At 42.8% G+C, this 22892-nt stretch overlaps 1 protein-coding gene and 2 pseudogenes across 2 annotated transcripts; all 3 read right to left on the bottom strand.

Moving 5' to 3' along the window:
* Window positions 1-742: 742 nt before the first annotated feature.
* On the bottom strand, window positions 743-9072 carry CFAP144 (cilia and flagella associated protein 144). 2 transcript variants are annotated; one of them, XM_020914753.2, is made up of 4 exons: window positions 8637-8901; window positions 5605-5664; window positions 1667-1770; window positions 743-934 (listed from the first exon to the last, which is right to left on the bottom strand). In XM_020914753.2, the coding sequence occupies exons 1-4, from the start codon at window positions 8767-8769 to the stop codon at window positions 824-826; spliced, it is 408 nt and encodes a 135-aa protein (XP_020770412.1). In that variant the 5' UTR covers window positions 8770-8901; the 3' UTR covers window positions 743-823. The 2 variants fall into 2 exon arrangements, with proteins under 2 accessions (XP_020770412.1, XP_020770413.2); XM_020914754.2 differs by lacking the exon at window positions 743-934 and adding an exon at window positions 941-1066 and having other exon boundaries at window positions 8637-9072.
* LOC110151381 (high mobility group protein B3 pseudogene) lies at window positions 3722-5591 on the bottom strand (annotated as a pseudogene).
* A 2183-nt stretch (window positions 9073-11255) lies between the features above and the next one.
* On the bottom strand, window positions 11256-12634 carry LOC110151380 (activator of 90 kDa heat shock protein ATPase homolog 1 pseudogene; annotated as a pseudogene).
* Between the last annotated feature and the right edge of the window lie 10258 nt (window positions 12635-22892).

Raw genomic sequence — 22892 nt, forward strand, 5'->3', positions numbered from 1 at the left:
ACTCTCCCAGCACCTCTGTGTGTTCAGCTGCCTGGATGGTCTCTGGTTCTTTCTTTCCAGAACCTTCAAATGGTACCATGTGGGGGTCTTTGGGGGTCAGTTCTTTAGAGCTGGCTCGTTTTCACAAAAAGGAGCCCTCTAGCTTCAAACCCAGGGTAAAACTGCAGCCTGGTGGGTGAAGGGTTCATCCCTCCTTTCGCAGCTGTTCATTGATTGTTTTCAGGCTCACACCTACTTCTAGCCCATGCCTTAGTGTCTCTGAGCCCTGGCCTTTGCCCATTCCTCCAAGAGTAAACCTCCAGCATGGGAGCTGTTAAGCCTCTGGTGCTGGGGTGTGCGATGGGACTCCCAGCAGACTCCCTCCCTCCTTCAATTCCCTGCCTCACACCCATTCTGTCCAGAATCCTGACCCCTCTCCAGAGTTCTGGGGGGACAGGACTCTGTGCTCAGAGGTGTCCCACTCATCTTGCATTTTGTGGTTTCCTCCCCCCTCTTCCACCAGCTTTCCATCTTCTAAGCATTGGCTTCAGTTTTTTCGGTTGCTAATGTTTCTCATTTATCTTTTAAAAAATCAATTTATTGTCCTTTATCGGGGTCTAGAAGGCAGAGGAGATATTGTATACACTTAGTTTGCCATCTTTAACTGGAATTCTCTCCCTGGCTTATACGATTAAGGAGGTGGACTGGTGAACTTGGGCAAAAGGGAGAAATGTGAGACTCTGGACACAGCAACAGTCAGACCAAGGCTTAAAAGTGTCTTTATTTACCTGGGCAGCACACACTTCGGGCATCAATGACAAGGATTGCCAGTGCTGAGGGAATACTACTTGTGGCGATCGTCTTCTCCCAAGCTCCACATTTTAGCCTTGTACAGGGTGATGTCATTGTAGACCCTGAAGTGATTCAGCCTGCGGTCATCACGTTGCGGGTTGACCTAGAGAGAAGGCGGCAGATGTCAGAAAGAAGCCTGTGGGGAAGTGGGAAGACCTTGTCCTGTAGGGACCTGGACTTGACTCAGGTCCCAGTCTCCTGATGTGTGGCCCCTGATGCTTTTTCTTGCTAAACCCTGTTTGTGAACTGAAGATGACATAATCAGAATGGAAAGACAAGTGCGACAGGAAGTTCTTTAAGTTCTTCAAGTCTATTCAAAATCCTGTGTCTTTCTTAGGAACAGAAGCCCTGTATCATTTAGGGAGATCATATGCTAAAGACTGCATTTCCCAGGCTCCTTGCACTTAGTGGTGCTTTTCCAATCAATGACACAAATATGTTACTAGCATTCACATTTTCCAGAGAAGGGGACAGAATTTAGAGATGTAGGTGACATGCCTGAGACCACTCTACTAACACCTGGGAGAGCAAACTCAGGCCCTCTGTCATCAGCAAGCTTTGTTTAATCCACACTTAGCAGTATTCACTTCGTACCAGGTACTGTGTTCTAAGCACTGTCTCGTCTAATCCTCAGAACAATTTTATGAGAGACATGCTGGATTATCTACATTGTACTAGGAGGAAGCTTAGTCACAAAAGAGCTTAGTCACTTCCCAGGGTCACACAGCTAGTACGTGGTAGCCAGAGTTCAAATCCAAGCAGCTGGCTCCATACTCTGTTTCCTTAAACATCGCTGGATTACCCCTGACCTTCCAAGTAAAGGAGACCCACTTACCAAAGGCTCAGAATCCCATCCGATCTCTTGACCTTCAGTCTGTGTCTCTGGGTATTTCTTTCTTGGTCCCTGGGCAGCGTGGTGGATAAGATTTAGAAACCTGGCTGGGAGATGAGGCAGGGGTTACAAAGAAGTCAGGTTTGGGGACCAACGAGAGATATTGCGCCCTTGACTCTGGCACATCCTCCTGACAGGCAGCGCACCAGCCTCAGAGGCTTGCCTAGACATCAAGACACAGGCATCTGGTTCTTCCACACATCTCTCAACAAACATCTGTTGAGAACAAACTCTGTGCCAGGCACTGTTTGGGCCCTGGAGGCAGAGCAGAGTGAGATAGACATGGTTCCTGGTCTCCTGGTAATGTAGACTGGGTGAGGGGTCGGAGGACACAATATACAAGTATAAGAACAAACCCGACATGTACTCACTGCTGTGTTTAAAGTGGGTAACCAACAAGGACCTACTGTATAGCACAGGGAACTCTGCTCAGTGTCAGGTGACAGCCTGGATGGGAGGGGAGTTTGGGGGATAATGGATACATGTATGTGTATGGCTGAGTTGCTCTGCTGTGCTCCTGAAGCTATTGCATTATTAGTTGGTTATACTCCAATATAAAATGGAAAGTTAAAAAGAAAAACTACAGAGAGGCAGGCAGTGATGCACACTGTGAAGAAGGGAGTAGGCCAGGGGACAGGGGGAGGAGACAGGGCAGGCTACTTAGGATGACGAGGGGAGGCCTCTCTGCATGCCTTGCCAGTGCTAGCCCTGAGAGAGGCGGAGGAGCAGCACATCACAGGCGGCAAGAACAAAGGCCCTGGGGCATGAGCAAGTTTGGGCAATGAAGCTGCAGAAGAGACAGTGAGGACCTGGACTATAAGAAGTGAGGTCAGATCCTCTGGATTGAAATCAGCATGGGTGTCAACACCAGGTATGTTTCTAACTCTACACCTTAAGGACTTAATAGATTTCATTTTCAATCTACCCTATCCAGTCTCAGTTTGAGGGAGGTAGTCTGACAAGGGGAAGAAGCTGGCTTGTAGTCAGACATTCATGGCCCTTCTACTACTAGCTTGACAGGTGGTTTAACTTCTCTGGGCCTCTTTGTTCATCTGCAAAATGGGAGGAAGATATCTACCTCAGCAAGATGTCCGAGAATGGAATTAAAAAGTAAAGGAGTTGGCACTGGGCCTGAGCTTATCCTGAATACAAGGCGGCTAGTGATGAACTCCTTACCACCTGTTATTTTCCTTATTGCTGCAAGTCCCCAGCCCCTATCATTTGCTCTAGCCAGGCTGGTGTCCCCACTATAGATGGCAATCTCACTTTCTATTCTCTATTAATCTATTTACTTGTCTATCTCCACGATGCTATGAAATCCTCACTCCTCCTGCCCACCCCCACTTCCCACCCTGTCTCCTACATAAACCACACATCCTTCCTCTATCAAACTCCACACTAAGAAGGTAGAGGGGAAGGAGGAAAGCTTGTTAGAAGAGTTAGGCTTCCTATCAAGTATCTTCTTCCCTCATTCTTAAATGTGGCCCCACTTACCCGTATTATCACAGCCATGCCAAACTACTCACAGTTCTTAGGCCATGCTGGTGTCTCATTTCTGTGCTTTTCCATGTAACCAGAATGTCCGTCCACATTCTTCTACACCTAACATACTCCACCTCACCTTCTCCAGGAGGACTTCCCGGAACTTCACTGTCTGAGGTGGGCACCTATTTCCTATGCTGCTGCCATCCCAATCTTGCTCTGTTTACCTGGGTATTTACATGTCTATCTCATTGCCTATGGTATGAGATTCTGAGCCCCATTCTAGTGACTATCACAGGGTAATAATGAAAATAATATTAATAACATGTCCCGATCACCATGTACCAGACACTTTTTTTAATGTAATACTGTTTAATTAACTTCAAAAACATTTCAGCATTCTAAACATACAAAAAAAAAAAAAAGAACTTTTGCAGATCTGTTTAGTATAGAAGGTTCTTGAACTTTCACTGGTGCTGTGGCTCTTGGCTTTGCTGACAATGAAGGGTTCTACGGTTTGTTAAAAAAAAAGTTTAAAACTACTGCACTTCAACTAAAAAGGATCCAAAACACTTCTCATGCCAGCTGCCCCCTGCCCCTCTTTCCACAGCTAGAATGGCAGCAGGATGCTATGCCACTATATAAAAACAAGACAACCTGAAGCTAAATGGATGCCCACAGCAGTGTTCACAGGTCCAGCCCCACAGTGCATGCCTTCAGCTACGGCCCCTCCAGAAGGCATCGCCCCCACAGCCTCCACACCAAGCAAGGAGCATCAAGAGTGTGCCTCAGTTTCTTTGTTCTTTTTGCAAACTATAGATATGTATAGTTGAAAACTCGAGATTTCTAGCCAATGACCATAGAATTAACACACCACCTTACAGATTTTTTAAAAAAGTGCCAAAAACATCTTTAAGCCTTGTCACACCAACAACAAAGTGTACATAATGAGGAGAACACGAGAGCCTTTTCGTTTTAAAAATGTTTGGAAATATGTGCAACTTTGATACAGTTTCTGGGTGCTCCAGACACCCATGGCCACTTTCTGTAAACCACTGACAATGCTCTAGAGCACTTGGAGAGACTACGATATGATCATGATCCAACTGGGTAATTAAACCTAATGAGGGCAACAGACACGTCTTGGATAAGAGGTGTGTCAATCACGGCGCTCCCTGCTCTAAGGTATTCACAAGGAGACAGGTCAATAGTTTTTTTTAATTTATCCTCCTCCTCCTTTTCCTTCTCCTCTTTGTGTTCCTCTTCCACCTTTTTCCGGGCAACTTTATCAGGACCTTTGGCACCATCAAACTTCCATTTAGACATAGTCTGCAACATCCTTCTCATACTTCTCCTTCAGCTCTGCTGCCTTGTTGATGTATGGCTGCTTCTCCCTGTCACTTAAGTTATTCCATATCTCGCCTAGCTTCCTTGCCACGTCTCCAACAGAGATGCCAGGGTTTATAGACTTGATCTTGGGGCAGAATTCAGAGCAGAATAGGAAAAATCCAGATGGTGGTCTCTTGGAGGCATTAGGGTCCCTCCTGTTCTTGCCTCCCTTAGCTGATCCATAATTCGTCATTTACCGATGTTGCACTTTATCTGCCTTTGCCATTTCATTGAATTTAGACTTCTCTTTTCCCGGACAGTCTTCCACCTCTCAGAGCATTTCTTGGAAAATTCAGCAAAATTGTCAGGGACCTCTGAGTTTTTCTTCTTATGTTCCTTTCTGCACATCTGCACAAAGAAGGCATAAGCAGTCATCTTGCCCTTTGATTTCTTAGGATCACCTTTAGCCATCTTGACTGTAAGGTTTGCTCGTCTGGGCAGCGCAGGGCCCCAGATACTGTTTTAAACACTTGCAATACATTGTTTAATTCTCACAACATCTCTAAGAGATAGGTTCAGAAATGTTAAAAAAAGCTTGCCCAAAGTAACGTAGTTAATGAATGGCCGAACCAAGCGACTTCATTTTCACTTTTCACTTCCATGCATTGGAGAAGGAAATGGCAACCCACTCCAGTGTTCTCGCCTGGAGAATCCCAGGGATCGGGGAGCCTGGTGGGTGAGTCTATGGAGTCGCGCAGAGTCGGACACAACTGAAGCGACTTAGCAGCAGCAGCAGCAGTAGAACTCCAGAAACTGTGCTTGTTATCAGCTAAGTATTGGATGGGTGAACAAATGCAATGTCAGGGCCATGAGGAACATGTTTTTTGGCTAGACAGTTAATAAACTGGCAGTTTTGAAAATGTTGGTTTCTTGTGAGTGTTGTCAGTATGAGTTCAGCTTTCAGATGATCAAACAGAGGACTGAGGCCCTAAGGAACCACTACCCTGAGAGTATCCCAGCCAGCTGCCCTCTGTCTCTGTCCCAACGTCATTCTCAAATCCTGGACTTACCGTCTGCAGGTTCTTCCAGGTTATCATGCCAAGACATGGGCTTTCTGGTGATTGTGTGAACTAGAGAAAAACAGCATCATAGGTTCAAGTTAAAAAAATTTCTCCCTGGCCTTTCTAAGACCCTCCCCATGCTGGACACCCGTTTAGCATTTTTGAGTGTCTGTCCAGTGTCAGATATTATGCTGGGTGCTAGGGTATAGGATCTTCAAGGACCTTACAATCTGAGACGCACTGTCCTGATGATGGCCACCAGCCATGTGTGGTGATTTGAATTTGAGTAATTTAAATTTAACACAATTGAAAGTCAGTCCCACAGCCACATTTCAAGTGATCAACAGCCACATATGGCTACTGGCTGCCATTCAGGGCAGCACAGACAGAGAACATTTCCATTACCTTGGAGTTTTCTCTTGGACAGACTGGTCTGTGGAGATGCAGATGTATCAGGCAGCCAGAGATAGTGATATATCCCCAGGAGGCCATGTGGTACCAGGTAGAGGATCCACAGACATCTATTCAGCTCATAATTACTGATGCAGTGCAGGTAGGGATGCAAATAAGACAGAAGGTCCCTCCTCCCTGAGCTTACGCTCTACTTGTGGTGACATTCAATAAACAGGTATATAATATCTGGCAAATATAAGTAAGATGCACAACCACATAAAGTACATTATATGGATAAACCCATGTTGATGGTGGGGCACAGTGTGGGTGATGTGTCTCTAAAGACAGACAGGAGAGCAGAGTCCTGAATAAACTTGCTGTGTGAGATACACGGGGAAGATCCAAGAGTGAGCTTGGTGAGTTAGAGAAGTATCGAGAAGCAGAGTAATTCTGGTGGAAGGAGCTAGGTGGATGGTAGTAAGTGAGCAGAGGCCAGAAGGAACCAGTGGTCTCCACGTGTTTATCCCCATCTCCTACCAGTAAAAAAAAAATAAAAACTTCCACATGTGTATGTTAATATAGTCTCTATGCACTCTTGTCATATATTAACAAAGCATTTCTTTCTTTATACATAAGTATAATCATAGGTACAAATTCTAATATTTCCTCACTTAATCCCAATGGATCATATTAATCATGTGCTCAACAATTGTGAGCTGAGAGACCAAGCACTTTTCCTAGGAAGCCTGGACACTGCTGGAAGGGATTATGAAAATTGTTGAAATGGGCCAAGTTTAAACAGAATTGGATGTTAAGTGGTTTTCTTGAAGTTAGTAGTTGGGGGCTCCAGAGGAAAACCAGGTTATCATAAGCAAAATGAAGATATACATTTTCTGTACTCTCACCCTCCAGCCCCAACCCCCAAAGGTTAAGTATGTGAGGAGGTGGTTATGCTTAAGTAAATGACTGTCCTAATTATTTGACTGTGTAAATGTATATTTAAATGTCACGTGGTATACCTTAACTATATGCAAATTTTAAATGTCACGTGGTATACCTTAACTATATGCAAATTTTATTTTAAAATAATGACAATCCATTTCTTCTGCACAGTTGGGCTGCAGTGGACTACAGTTAATCAGGTCCAGGACTAGGGGGTCTTTTCCAATGGGAAAAATCTTTCCCATTGGAAAAGACCCTGATGTTGGGAAAGATTGAAGGCAGGAGGAGAAGGGGATGACAGAGGATAAGATGGTTGGATGGCATCCCTGACTCCACGGAAATGAGTTTGAGCAAGCTCCGGTAGATGGTGAAGGACAGGGAAGCCTGGCATGCTATAGTCCGTGGGTTCGCAAAGAGTTGGACACGACTGAGTGACGAACAACAAGGGCTGGAGGAGAATTCAGAAAGAAGAGAAAGTGAAGAGGTGGGGGATAGCATGGTGATTTAGGAAATCCACGCATTCAGATATGGTGGGACAGAAGAGCCTGTGGCCGCTCCAGAATAGACACTAAAATGTTTATTAAAGGGACAGGGTGCGGGTACAGGGGAGTTGGGATGAAGCTGGGTGGGCAGCAGAACCAGATCCACAGGGGCCTTACATTCTGATCAGGGTAAACATCAGCTCAGAAGCTGTGGGGCCTCCGAGGGTTTTACAGAGGGACTGGGTGATTGAATCCCCTTTAGCACAGCTCTCTCCAGAGCCATGGTGTAGGGGAGGGTTGGAGGGTTGGGCCTGGAGGGAGAGAGTTAGGAGAGCATCAGATCAATGCAGGCAGGAGTGAGGAGGGCCCTGCTGAGGTTTCAGAGGCCAGATAGAGAGGGGGTCGAGCTAAGTGAAGATTGGCAGTCTTGCGTGATGGCATCTCCCACTGAGGCAGGAACGTGGGAACCGTCCTGTGAGAGAAACGCTAAGGAAGAAACAGTACGGTGCCTACTCAGCTGTGTGGAGTGAGAGAGAGAGAGACTGAGGATGACTCCCAGGCTTCTAACGAGGGAGAGAGAATGGCTGTGGTGCCTTGTGCTCAAAACAAGATCTTCTGGAGCAGCCACAGGTGGGAGAGGGATGCGGGATGAACCAGGGGAAGGGAGCTGGGACATGGTTGTGGACACGGGTCTGGGTCTCCATGTGAGACTCAGTGCCCTTTAGAGGGAGCTGATGTTACAGGACCAGATGAAACTGGCCCAGGAATGTGCAAAGTGAGAAGAGTTGGGGTGGGGCCATTTAATCAGGCGCACGCTGGGCCTTGAGTCTGCGCCCCATGAATTTTCTGAAGGTCTTCAGACAATATAAGAAGGTGGAAAGAAATCCTTTATCTTATTAGCAACAAACCAAAACACATCGAAACAAAACACAAAACCCTGCAAGATATTGCAAAAGCAAATTTATAAAGAACCTTTCAAATGTGTTACAATAAAATATTATTTAATCAGGATGTGGATGCATTTTAATACATCTGTTTGATGTGATGGGGAATGAGACCCCTCCCCAACCCCAGAGTCATAGTTCTGAAATGCTGAGAATAAGGGCAAGGCCAGAGGAGGCGTCTCCTACTGGGCTCCACCCCGCACCCCCTGCCCCGCACCCCTGTCGGCTCCTTCCCGCCGGGCGCCCTCTTTCCCTTCCTCCATCCGGTAGCGCCCCTCACCCTTGCGGAGTGGATTCACGTGATACTGCGTGTAGAGTTTCTGGGTTCGTAGCTCTTTGAGGTACAGTTCCCGCAGGATCTGGTTCTGGTGGACCTCATCTGTGATCGCCTTCTCCTTCTGGTGTCCAGCCATGGCCTTGGTTGGCTCTGCTGTGTCCGGTCAGTAGAGCGCCTCCCCCCTAGACGCTCACCAGGTGCCAGGCCAAAGGCTGTCTCCAGGCAACAGAGTCCCAAGCCGTCTCCAGGCAACCGGTCCTCGCTCACCCTCCTCCCTTAGACCTCGCTCCTGCTCGCCCATCCCCCACGCCCAAATCTTAGAACGCGCATTGCGCCCTCTTTAGGCGCTCAACCCACCTAGGACATATCTAGCTGCCTGACACTTCCAGAAAACAGACTCGCCATGAAGTGACGAGTCAAGCCTAGAGGAAATCAGTCCTGAATATTAATTGGAAGGACTGATTCTGAAGCTGAAACTCCAATCCTTTGGCCACGTGATGGAGGAACTGACTCACTGGAAAAAACCTGGATCCTGGGAAAGATTGAAGGCAGGAGGAGAAGGGGACGACAGAGGATGAGATGGCTGGATGGCATCACTGACCCAATGGACTTGAGTTTGAGGAAGCTCCGGGAGTTGATGATGGACAAGGAAGCCTGGCGTGCTGCAGTCCATGGGAGTTGCAAACAGTTGGACACAAATGAGCGACTGAACTGACGAAGTGACAGACTGAAGAGGTAATGGGCTTAGGATTCAGCCTCACCTTGACTAGTCATTTCCTAAAAACTATTTTGGAAGGAGTAAGAAACGTCTCTACATTAAAGCACACGCCCCAAATTGAGACCCTCTATGTTGGAGAAGGAAATGGCAACCCACTCCAGTATTCTTGTCTGGAGAATCCCAGGAACAGAGGAGCCTGGTGAGCTGCCGTCTATGGGGTCGCACAGAGTCGGACACAACTGAATCGACTTAGCAGCAGTAGAAGCAGCATGTTTACTTCAGAAACATGGAGAGGTTTCCCATGCTTAAAGACATTCCTCCCCATATCACCCGTTTGATAAATAATATAGACAGGATAACCCTTTCTTAACCCCTAAAAGTAACTTAGGAGCTTTACAGTTTATTTAAATTTTTAAAGTTGTGGTAAAATACACATAGAATTTGCCATCTGAACCATTTTTAAGTATTGTAGTTCAGCACCGTGAGGTATAGCCACACTGTGTGAAACTCATTTCCAGAAAGTTTTTATATCCATTAAACAACTCCCCGTTGCCTCCTCCCCTTAGCCCTTGGCGGCCACCATTTTACTTTTTCTATGAATTTTACTCCTCTAGATACCTTAGTTAATACAGTTTATATTAAAAAAAAATTCTAAAAGTAACCCTAGCATAAAGAAAGGAGCCATCCCTGGTTTTAGGAAGCACCTAAATGCTGACTCCAGAGCCTGTGGTCTTCCCCTCTATGTATACTCCATCTGTCCACCCATCCATCCTTCCAACCAGAATAGTGTGTTCCCAGTGAGTTTAGGTTTGGAGACACAGTGCTGAACATGACAGATGGGTAGACATGTGTGCAGTTTCCTGAGCCCAGCAAACAACATCATGATCCTTGCTTTAGCTCCTGCTGCTCCATCTCCTTGGTCTGGAAGGCTCTTTCCCCTGTTGTCTGTCTGGGGAACAATCATCTAATGTTTATAATGAGCTCACATGTAATCTTCTTTCAAAAACCTTTCTGGACTGTATAGCCCCTAGTCCAATTTTTCTTTGTGCCATGCTCAACCTCAACTCTGTAGTTCTAGAATACTAAACTTATTTTATAGAACTAAGTTACTTGAGAACAAGAAATGTATCTGAGCATCTCTGAATTACCAGTACCTGGCACAGTATGTACAGATGCAGGCTTTTGGTAAATGTTTGCTGGTTGACTGGATGTCCAACCAGATGGCACTGTGATTTTCTTCTGCTTACACCATTATATAAACCTTTATATCATGCTGAAATGCAAACAGATTTCATCGTACCTGGCTGAGGTGAAGAAGAACCTCTGTTACTTGTCACTTCCCATGTCTGGGTCCCTTTTTCTAGCGAGTCTAACAGCCTCCTGAGGTCTTCAGTTCAGTTCAGTTCAGTTCAGTCACTCAGTCATGTCTGACTCTTTGCAACCCCATGGACTTCAGCATGCCAGGCTTCCCTGTTCATCACCAACTCCTAGAGCTTGCTCAAACTCATGTCCATCACGTTGGTGATACCATCTAACCACCTCATCCTCTGTCATCCCCTTCTCCTCCTGCCTTCAGTCTTTCCCGGCATCAGGGTCTTTTCCAGTGAGTCAGCTCTTCACATTAGGTGGCCAAAGGATTGGAGTTTCAGCTTCAGCATCAGCCCTTCCAATGAATATTCAGGGTTGATTTCCTTTAGTATTGACTGGTTTGATCTCCTTGCAGTCCAAGGGACTCTCAAGAGTCTTCTTCAACAACTCAGTTCAAAATCATCAATTCTCCAGTGCTCAGCTTTCTTTACAGTCCAACTCTCACATCCATACATGACTACTGTAAAAACCACAGCCCTGACTAGATGGACCTTTGTTGGCAAAGTATTGTCTCTGTTTTTTATTTATTTTATTTATTTATTTTTGTTTGTTTTTTAAATTACGTTTATTTAGCGTATGTACACATAAAAGAGAAATCACCCTCTGTTCCCACCCAGCAGAAAACATGCACAAACCCAAGGTATACATGAAGGGACAGGGCCCCAGCCCCAGGTTAGTGGTTGGGATGGTGCGGTCCTGTAAGTCACCAGCCCCGGTCAAGGGAGGGCTGGACTCAAGTGTTGGGCAGGCTGTACCCCTGCTGCGGGGCCTAAAACAAGTGCGCGCCATAGCCAAAGGTCTGTTTGATGCCCTCAAAGTAGTACCGCTGCCAGCCCTGCCTCGTCCTCTCCTCCTCTGGGGCGGGGATGCCTCGGCCCTCCATGCACAGCTCAGTCTCTCCATTCTTATCAATGAAGGTCAAGGTGATGGTGGCAAAATGCCTTTCTGGCCAAGATTTAAACCTCCACTTCATCACAATGTATTTCTCAGGGACCAGATCAGTGAATTCTCCAGAGACATTGCCGTCTACCAGGTGAAACTTGCCACCTTAGTCTGCTTCTGACATAGCAGGATTGTGGGTGAAGGCCTGAACGAGCTCTTGGGTGGTAAAAACTCTATAGAGCTCCTCTGGTGATGTCAGGAAGCTTTTTCTAAGGGTGATCTTACAAGTGGGGATTTTGACACCAACAGGTCTGGCCTGGGTTTTTGAAGGAGCAGACTTAGCCTTGCGCTCCTCAGTTTTCAGTGCTGGCGGCCCGGCTGGGTCTACTGACTCTCCATTCACTGTAGGCAAGATCATACCCTGCGTGAACTCTGTTTTGAGGGTGCTGATGTAAATTCCCATTGCTTCTCTTAGAAGTTTCACCCCTTCTTCCTTCATTAAGGCCACGAGATTTGTGTCAGGCTCATCTTTGGCAAGGCTCACACTAATCTCCACTTCATCCACGCTATTTTCATCAGACAAATTGGGGATCTCCGCATGGCCCTTGTACTGCACTCCAGACTTGGAGGTACCTGTCCAGTTTAGTTTGATGCTCTACTCATAAAAGAAGATAAGTTTGCCTTTGCGATTGTTAATGGATGCCTCTCCATCAAGCTTACTCACTTCTGTCACCTCACACTTGCCTTCCTCATTTTGTACACGCACAGCCAGGAACAGTGTTTTCAGCTTATCTGTGGACCAGTTCGAAGCATCCCTCTCTGTCCAATGCCAGTTGTTGACGTTGGTGGCGTCCGCCCGCTCCTCCACGATCCAGCGTGGGTCGCCCTCACCCCACTTGGCCATCGGCTCTCCTATCGCACCGCCAACAGCTCCCGAGCAGCCACAGCCACAGCCTCAGGACAGCCCAGTCGTGGCTGCCCGGCAGTGCCTGGAAACTACTAGAAGAAGCTGCAAGATCCTCCTGGCTTGCTTTTCCCTCCACCCACCCCGCCCCTCCCGCTGTCTCTGTTTTTTAATATGCTGTCTAGGTTGGTCATAGCTTTTTTTCAAAGGAGCAAGCAGCTTTTAATTTCATGGCTGCAGTCAGCATATGCAGTGATTTTGGAGCTCAAAAAAATAAAATCTGTCACTGTTTCCGTTGTTCCCTCATCTATTTGCTATGAAGTGATAGGACTGGATGCCATGATCTTAGTTTTCTGAATGTTGAATTTTAAGCCAGTGTTTTCGCTCTCCTCTTTCATTTTCATCAAGAAGCTCTTTAGTTCCTCTTCACTTTCTGCCATAAGGGTGGTATCATCTGTGTATCTGAGGTTATTGATATTTCTCCCAGCAATCTTGATTCCAGCTTGTGCTTCATCCAGCCTGGCATTTAGCATGATGTACTCTGAATATAAGTTAAATTAGCAGGGTGACAATATACACCCTTGACGTTCTCCTTTCCCAATTTGGAACTAGTCTGTTTTCGTTAGGATTTTTATTGGTGTCTGAAGAGGATTGATAAAATTACAATGAAGGCAAAACACAGATAATAGTAAGATAACCAGAATCTGTTCATGGCTAAAAACATCATCACAGAAAAGGACTCCTGCAAAGAACTGAACTTACTTTCAAGCTGAATATTGTTTGGCCATCATCTTGAATTCAGTAGGTCCACCAAGTAAGCCTTCTGGGGATCCACAATCCTGGCATTTCTTAACTGTACCAGCTCTGTCCCAGCAGTATAGAAATTATCTCTCCAGGATAAGATCTGTGAATCAGCAGGTCTGATTGGGATTGGCTGGAGTGTTGATGAGGACCAGAGTCCAAGGGACTAAAAGAAGGGGCAGTAGGGGAAGTAGGGGCACAGATAAAGGAGTAACAGGAAAGGGGAGCCAGACGAACAGGGTGGTAAGTAGTTGATATGGAAGAGACAGGGAAAGAGCTAGACATGGATGTCATTAAGGTAGGGTGGCAGGAAGGGGTGACACTAATCAGAGGAGGGAAATGGGTAGGTCTGAAGTGTGAAGGGATGGATGGGGCTGCAGAGTAGGCTGAGGGCTAAAAGACGGAGGAGACAGGGGAGGAAGGAGCTCTGGATAATGAGAGCAAGAAGGAACAGAAAGAGGAGGTGGAAGCTGGGGGTGAGATGGGGAAATTGGAGGTAGCTTTCTTGTCATTTTTTCAAATTGCATATTTCTAGTTACTCATCTTGTGAAGATAAACTGGCAGAAGCTCACACCTGCTCCGGAACCTATCTGATACACTGCCACTGGCACCTCCCCCTGTTGGAATGCCCATTATGAAGCGTACATACTCCTCCCTTTGGAGCTAATAAGGAGGGTCCACCAACCAGAGCAATGGTCTCAGTTTCTAGGTTGAAGAGTGGTTATGGGAAATGGCAAAGAGGATATATGGAGCTATAAGAGTAGCCCCTATTTCTTGGGATAACTTACAGTTTTGCCCCTCAGTAGGCAGAGATTGATCCAAGGGCTAGGATAGAGTTGGGAGTTGGGACCTAGGAGAATGGATCTGAAGTAGAAATGGTCAAAGTGGGGGAGAAGTCAGTGCCCCCATGTATTTAACTTCCTACATGTTAGAAAGCCTTTTCATATCATTTATATCATTCCATGAAGATGAGGTAATCAGAGTAAGTGACAAAGCAGGTATAAACTAGAATATGGGTCAAATGTCAGGAAGTAGGGGGCATGCAGGAGGGAGCACGAAATGACACGGGACACTGACAGCATGACCCTCTCCCATGTTTCGGGACAGGATCTTGTGGGGGTGCTTTCCAGCAGAACTTTACAATAGAGCTTGCCTCTTGGTCCTTGTAGTCCCTTGGTGTTTTGCCTGACCCTCATATGGAATCAGACACAAGGTCAAAGCTGATAGGATGACTGCCCAATCCCGAGTGCCTATTGACTAGGTTTGGACTTCCCTGTTCACTACCCAAGGTACCTAACTCCATGTCAGGTGATTCAGGAGGCTACTGCAACTCCCATTTTCATCTGCCTGGTTTAGCAGTTCTCTCTGCTAAGCAGTCCTGTTTTCTCTGATCACCGTCCAGATCACAATTCCATTTGGTCACCTATTCTCTTTTATAACATTATATTCTGATTGTTCTCTCTGACCCAATATCCTTGCCTCCCATGTTTCACACAACTTCTCATTGTCCTCTCTGGAAATCCAGCTACAGGACTGGGAAACTTCCCTATTTTCTTAGACTGTTCTTCATTGTTTGTATCTGCCAGTTTTAACTGTCACCTGGATCTCCCTTGAGGACATTGTTTCCCTTGTATATCTCTTAGGTAGAGATGGCTCATTCTCTCAAACTCTTAAGATGCTTCAGGGTGGGAATGGGGTGTATTCTCCTTGTTCCTTTTGACTCCTTCTAAACCATTATTACTCTCTTCAGTTAGAACATCCCTTGCTCTTTAGAAGCTGGTGCTCCCTGCCAGCATTTCCCTGGTACTTTCACCTTCAGATCTCCTGGATACTCTTTTTCTATGAAAAATTTAGTACTTGTTGTAAAGTCAGTTTTGAGTCCATCATCCTTAAGAACACTAGTGTCTGTGTAGATGACCCCACTCAATGCTCTAGCCTCTCTTTTCTTTGATTTCTTTATCACTACCCATGGTCATACCTGATCTTTACCATTGCTCAAGAATTATCCAGGGACTTTCCTTGTGGTCCAGTGGTTAAGAATCCACCTTCCAATGCAGGAGACATGAGTTTGATTCCTGGTCAGGGAACTGAGATCCCACATGCTGCAGGACAACTAAACCTGTGCGCTGCAACTGCCGAGGAGGTGTGCCACAACTACAGAGCCCACGTGCTCTGGAGCTTGGTTGCCACAAGAGAAAAGCCTGAACATCCCCTTAGCAAAGGTCCCCCATGTTGCAACTGAGACCCAACACAGCCATAAATAAATGTTGTGTTTTTTTTTTTTTTTCATGCTTATTTTATTTTTTATTTTTTTTTCCCATTTATTTTTATTAGTTGGAGGCTAATTCAATGTATGACAAAAACCACTGCAATGCTGTAAAATGTTTTTTAAAAGTAAAAAATTATCCCACTTTTGAAATAACTTGTTCGGACATTGTAGACTCTGACCACTACTTCCTGCTCTTACATTGTGATCACTCCATTTTTCCCACTTCCCTGGGGCCTCTGATTCACTGACTCTTACTTTGTTTTAATCTACGAACTCTGATTTCCCTGATTTTATTTCTCTCCTTACCCACTTCAGAATCTATGATTCAAAATGTCAATGACTTTCTTACCCTAGTTCTAAACTCTCCTGCCAGAATATCTTTTTATTGCATTTTCTTGAGTGGGGTACCCCTACCTGAGTGATTCCAACTATTTGACTTCCTTGTGTTTGTGAATGCTACTGGAAAAAATTTTTATACCACCTGGAATATTGGTACTAAATTAATAGTCTGACTTCAACTGTATGCTAAACAATATCCACAAAAACCAATACCCATGAGAATGTTCATGTTGAGAATGTTTACTTATTAAAGTAAACAAATGGAAAGCAGCATATATAATTATAAATAAGGATTGAAATTATACCACAGTCACACCATGGGATATGAAAAGGAAATATCGAGATGCAAAAAATAAAGCGATGTAAATACTTTAGGTGTTAGTATGGCAGTCTAAAATGGATGGGTGGTGGAATAGTGAATTTTGAGAAGTACTAGGGGCTTGGTAATGCCTATCTGGGTGGAACTAAAAATATATTTACATCACAGGGAAATGATAAGGTGTCTGACTGGGATGTTAGTATTAAAAAGTTTCTCTTGAGACATTAAAATCCCATGTCTACCTCTTGCACTGGTTTTGAGTCCAGAATTTAAACTACGTTATGTAGAAACCTATAGTCAATAATTACATTAGTGGCAGGTCAATATTACCTCCAAGGTATTAGGAAGCTGCAAAGCTTTTCACTCTCTAGGAAAACTACAGGCCACTGTAGTGTGGTCTATAACTCAGGCCACAAGTTCTCCCAATAGGAAAATTCCTCTGAAGATGACTTCACAATCCACAATTACAAGGCACATGAGTAAGCAATTCATGTGAGCAATAGTCAGCAGATACAACAAAGAGAATATTTATACATACTTCATAAGAAACTTGTAATTAAAGTCATAAAATAAGGGCTTGAAGTTCTAAGAAAAGAATAAGATACTAAAGAGCAGATGACAGAAAAAAAATCAAGAATGAATGATACGGTCATTGAATCAAAAGACTCAATAGATAGGATAAACTTTAGATGGCACACCACTTTCTAACACCAGAATGAAAGCTATGGTCATTGAAACAATAATAAGAAAATCTCAGTGAATAGGATAAACTTGACATTGACATTAGATGTCACTGAAGAGCAAAAGAGAGGATAAATGTGAGGAAATGTGTACATTCTGCCCGTTTGTATAATGCTTTGAAACTTGAATTGGTACTTCGGTCTCTGCCTTTGTGAATATTATACTCTGAGGGAGAAGCAGACAGAATAAAAAAGTTATACAAATAAATATAAACCCCAATTGTTAGAAGTGCTAAACTGGAAAGATGCATGTTGCTACAAGGGCATGTAATAGGTACATTTAGTCTAGTTGGGTCTGGAAACGTATCCCTGTGGAAGTGAAGTGTGAGATCCTAAATTAGGAGTAATTGGGTCAGGAAGATCCCCTGGAGGGGATCATGGCAACCAACTCCAGTATCCCTGCCTGGAGAATCCAGTGGACAGAGGAGCCTGATGGGCTATAGTCTATGGAGTCACAAAAAGCGGACACAACTGAAGTGACTTAGTATGTAGAGGAAATTAATGGGAGGAGGGAATAATATAACAAGTTCCTATAGTCAGAAGGAGCATGGCATGTACAAGGAACAGAAAGGTCAGCTAGGCAGAAAGCAAAGGAGACGCATGTGGAAAATTAGCCGAGTCAAATCACAGGCTTTGGAGGACACCTTAGAGCTTTGTTCTTTATTTTTAAAACCCTGGAAAGTTAATAAAGTATTTAAAACTGAGGATGGTGTTCTAAAACACATTTTTAATGGATCATTCTATTTGCAGTGTGGAGAACAGATTATCAGGTGAATATATGAAGGTATAGACTTCTTTTTAAAAATTCTTATTATTTATTTATTTGACTGCACCAGGTCTCAGTTTTGGCACTCAGGCTCTTTAGTTGCAGCATGTGGGATTTTTAGCTGTGGCGTATGGTGAATGATAGTGCAATAAAGAAAGGATGATATTTTTGGGTGATGGTGAAAATGATAATGAGAATACTAATGAGGTGATGAAGTTAAAATGATGATGTAATGTGTGATGAAAATAACAGGGCAATGGTGGGGGTGAAAGTTAAGGTACCTTGGGTGTGTGAGTAACTAAGGTACACACTTGGGATAAAGTTAGGTGAAAGTTTTAAAAAGTTTCTTGAGGTGCCTCTAAGGGACACAGAATCATTTCTGCTTTTTCTGCTTAGCTGCAGCTGTTGGCCCAGAGGTTTAATAAGCTGAAGTTCTTAATGATGCTTCTCCCATATTCTTAAGCACTGAATTTAACAAGCCTCCCAGGGCTTGTTACCTCAGAGCAACTCAGCTGTGGATTAATTGGGCCACAGCCAGAAGTTGCACTCCTAGGACAGAGGGACCCAGGAGTGGCTCCCAGTAACTGGGGAATAGACTTAAAGACGTAGCAGGAGGGGGAAACAGGAAGAGTGATCAATGCATTATTTTTAGCTTAATTGGGATTAGAAAAGCATAGTTTTCTATAATTGACAGTTCTTGCATCCTCCTGGGAAGTGTCAAGCTAATGCAGAGCTTCTGGGGAATTCTCAGTAGCTCAAAGTCTGGGGCCTTTCATTTTCCTTGGGAAGTCACATCACGAACCTAAGGTAGCCCCCTAAATTCAGGTAGCATATCTTTGCTGAGAAGCTCTCACCACCTTAAGATAACCTTGCCACGCTATTCAGTTACTGAAGACCAGAGCTATCAGAAGCCTGAAAGGTGGCAGTGATAGCCTGGTTACATGAGAAACCATTGCAGTGTTTTTTAATGGCTGCTATTTGTAATTTCTTTTATTTTGTCCCTAATTATACAAGTTCACATTAATACACTCACTGTAAACATTCAAACAATACAGATAAGTAAAAGTACCCTTTGGTCTTTACTTCATTATTAGTCTCCACATCAGAGGTTAAGTCTGCTTCCAGATTTTAAAAATTTGCTTTAGCATTGTATATATATATATATATATGAACATATAGAAATATTATTTTGTTTTTTTTTTTAAGGTGAGGGACATACTGCTATCATAACATAATAATGATACAAATGACACTGTTTTTACTGCTGGGTCAAAAGATGTGTGTGTGCTGTCACTTCAGTGTGTCCAACTCTTTGCAACCCTATGGACTGTAGCCCATCAGGCTCCTCTTGTCCTCTTGTGGGATTCTCCAGGCAAGAGTACTGAAGTGGGTTACCATGCCTTATCTAGGGGATCTTCCAGACTGAGGGCTCAAACCTACATCTCTTATGTCTCCTGCACTGGCAGGCAGATTCTTTACCGCTAGCGCCACCTGGGAAGCCCAGATCAAAAGATATACATACCTAAAATTTTTTCAGATTTACTGAAATATAATCAACTTGTAAAATTGTAAGATATTTAAAGCATATACTATGGTGTTTGGACATATGTATACGCTATGAAGAGATTCCTCCATCTACTAACTCATGTATTTATCTGTTTTGTGTGTGTGTGTGTGTGTGTGTGACAACATTTAAGTTGTACTCTCTTAGAAATTTCAATTATATAATACTGTGCTAGCAACTATAGTCATCATTTTAAAAAAAAGTCATGAGTTTTATTAGATCTTCAGACTTTATTCAACTTACAGCTGAAAGTTTGTAGTACACTTTTACCAAACTCTCCCTATTTTCCCCTTCCCACAGCTCCTGCAACAGGTTTTCTACTCTCATTTCTGTGAGTTTAATATTTTAAAAATGAAATATATATGATACTATCTAGTATTTGTCTTATTTCACTTAACATGATGCCCCAAGGTCCATCTGTGTTACTGCAAATTGCAAGATTGCCTTCTTTCTCATGGAGGAATAATACATATCCCTATGTATCAATCTATCTACCTATCTACATCACATCATCTTTGCCATTTAGGTTGTTTCCATATATTGGCTATTGTGAATAATGCTTCAGTGAGTATGGAAGTGCAGACATCTTTTTGACATCCTCTTTTTATTTCCTTTGGATATATATCCAGAAGTATGATTGCTGGATCATACGGTAGCTCTTTCTAAGAAAAATTTTGAGAAGTCTCTGTATAGTGTTGTATAGTGGCTATACCAACTTACATTCCTGCCAACAGTGTACCTGGGATCCCTTTTATCCACATCCTTGTCAACACTTGTTGTCACATGTCTGTTTGGTGATAATCACTCTAACAGGTGTGAGGTGATCCCTCATTATAGTTTTGATTTTCATTTTCCTGATGATTAGTAATGCTGAATCAATATACAAGTAACTATTGGGCATTTGTATGTTTTCTTTGGAAGAATGTCTATTCAGTTCCTCTACCCATTTTAAAATCAGATTCGTTTTTACCCCTTTTTTGCTATTGAGCTGTATGATTTCTTTATGTATTTTGAAAATACTCCCTTATCAGATGAAGTGAAAGTGTTAGTCGCTCAGTCGTATCTGACTCTTTCCGATCTCCATGACTGTAGCCCGACTGTAGCCTGCCAGGATCCTCTGTCCATGAGATTTTCCAGAGTGGGTTGCCGTTTCCTTCTCCAGGGAATCATCCCAGAGATCGAACCCAGGCAGATTCTTCACTGTCTGAGCCACCAGGCCTGCAGTCCCTTATCAGAATGTGATTTGCAAATATTTTCTCCCATTATTTAGATTACCTTTACATTTTCTTGACAGTTTCCTTTGCAGTGGAGATTTTTAGCTTGATGTAGTTCCATTTTTTAATTTTTTGCTTGTGCTTTAGGTCATATCCAAAAAATCCTTGCCAAGACCCATGTCAAGGAGATTTTTTTTTCTTTTTTGTAGGATTTCTGTGGTTTCAGTTCTTACATTTGAGTCTTTAATCCATTTTGAGTTAATTTTTGTGAGTGGTGTAAGATAGGAGTCTAATTTTACTCTTTTATATGTGAATATCCAATTTTCCTAGCATCTTTTATTGAAGAGATTGTCTTTGAGGATTGTCATTAAGTGTTTTTGGCTCCTTTGTGAAGTATTAGATAACTGTATGTGCATGGATTTATTTCTGGGCTTTCAATGCCTTTCCATTGGTCTTTGTGTCTGCTTTAAAGCCAGTAACATGCTGTTTTGGTTACTATAGGTTTTTTGTTTTTTTAGTATATAGCTTAAAATCCCTGGAGGAGGGCATGGCAACCACTCCAGTATTCTTGCCTGGTGAATCCCAAGGACAGAGGAACCTGGCGGGCTGCAGGCCATGGAGTCACAGAGTCGGACATGACTGAAGTCACTTAGCATGCACATATAGCTTAAAATCAGGAAGTGTGATGCTCCATTCTTTGTCCTTAAGATTACTTTGGGTATTTGGGATGATTTGTGATTCCATTCAAATTTTAAGATTGTTTCTCTACTTCTGTAAAAATGCCAGTGGAATATTTATATAGATTGCATTAGATCTATAGATAGCTTTTGATAGTATTGATGTTTTAACAATATTAACAATAATTAACAAAATTAACAAAACTTTTCAGTCCATGAATATAGGACATTTTACATTTATTTGTGTCTTTTTCAACTTCTGTTATCAATGTCTTGTAGTTTTCAGAGCAGAGCTCTTTTCACCTCTTTGGTTAGATTTATTCCTAAGTATTTTTTGTTTTTTTTCTTGATACTGTTGTAAACAGAATCATTTCTTTTTCAAAATATTAGTTGTTAGTGTAAAGAAATGCTACTATTTTTTTTTTGTCTGTTAATTTTGTATTCTGCACTTTACCTAATTCCCTGATTAAATCTAACAGCTTTTTGATGGAATCTTTAGGATTTCTATATATAAAATTATGTCATCCCCAAATAGATGCAGTTTTACTTCTTTCTTTCCAATTCTGATGTCTTTTATTTCTTTTTCTCGTTTGATAGATCTGGCTAGGAATTCCAGTACTATGTTCAATAAGAGTGGTAAGAGAGGGCACCCTTATCTTGTTTACCAAATTACTTAAAATTTTTTTTTTGCCAACTTGATGAGTGAATTGACATCTTGTTTAATTGGAATGTCACCTAATTACTAATGAGATGGACATTTAAAAATTATTGACTATGTTATTTTTATTTTTATAAATTACTTATCATATAATCGGTCCATTTTAAAAATTAGTTTTGTTTTTAAATGTATATATTCTGAGAATAATTCTTTATGTATTGTGTATATTGTATATACTCTTACATGTTATGCATATATATCTTTTTTCTGTATTAAATATGCTATAAGTGTGTGTGTTAGTCACTCAGCCATGTCCAGCTCCTTGCGACCCTGTGAACTGTAGCCTGGCAAGCTCCTCTGTTCATAGAGTTCTCCAGGCAGGAATACTAGAGTGGGTTGCCATTCCCTTCTCCAGGGGATCTTCCTGACCCAGGGACTGAACCTGGATCTCCTGCATTGCAAACAGATTCTTTACTGTCTGAACCACCAGAGAAACCCATGTTATAATTATTTTCTCTCATTTTATTCATTTTTTCTTTTGAGGTTTTTGGTATTTTTTTATTGTCAAATCAATCAGTCTTTTTCCTTATGGCTGTGTATGTGATCTTAGGAATTAATCTACATCTTAAAACTATAAAAAATATTTTACATTTTCCTTATACACTTTTAGCTCTTTAAATTATCAAGAATTATTTTTTTGTTGTGTGATGGAAAAGAGATCTAATATTTTCTCCAGGTTGAGAGCCAACTGTACAAATAATGTTTACTGAATAGTATATTCTTTACTCAACTGACTTGAAATTCCATCATTACTTTATTCTAATGATCCAAGGAATTATGACTTTAATTTGAACTCTACTCTTTTACTGATCAATTGGTAATGTTTTCCTATCTTTCCTAGCAGGACAAGTTTTCTTTTTTCATTTTCTCTTTTTGCTATCTTTACATATTTTATCTTCCACAGGAACTTTAGAATCAGCTGGTTTTCATAAATACATTTTTGGGACTTAGTTTGGGTTTTGAGTTAATAAATTGCAGAA

Source organism: Odocoileus virginianus, chromosome 5 (assembly GCF_023699985.2).
Source record: "Odocoileus virginianus isolate 20LAN1187 ecotype Illinois chromosome 5, Ovbor_1.2, whole genome shotgun sequence".
NCBI lineage: Eukaryota > Metazoa > Chordata > Mammalia > Artiodactyla > Cervidae > Odocoileus > Odocoileus virginianus.

Coding starts and splice junctions, on each gene's coding strand:
- CFAP144 (XM_020914753.2), bottom strand. CDS start 8,769: ATGGCTGGACACCAGAAGGAGAAGGCGATCACAGATGAGGTCCACCAG. Junction 5,665..8,636: donor CGTGAATCCACTCCGCAAGG/GTGAGGGGCGCT, acceptor GTTTTTCTCTAG/TTCACACAATCACCAGAAAG. Junction 1,771..5,604: donor CCTGGAAGAACCTGCAGACG/GTAAGTCCAGGA, acceptor CTCATCTCCCAG/CCAGGTTTCTAAATCTTATC.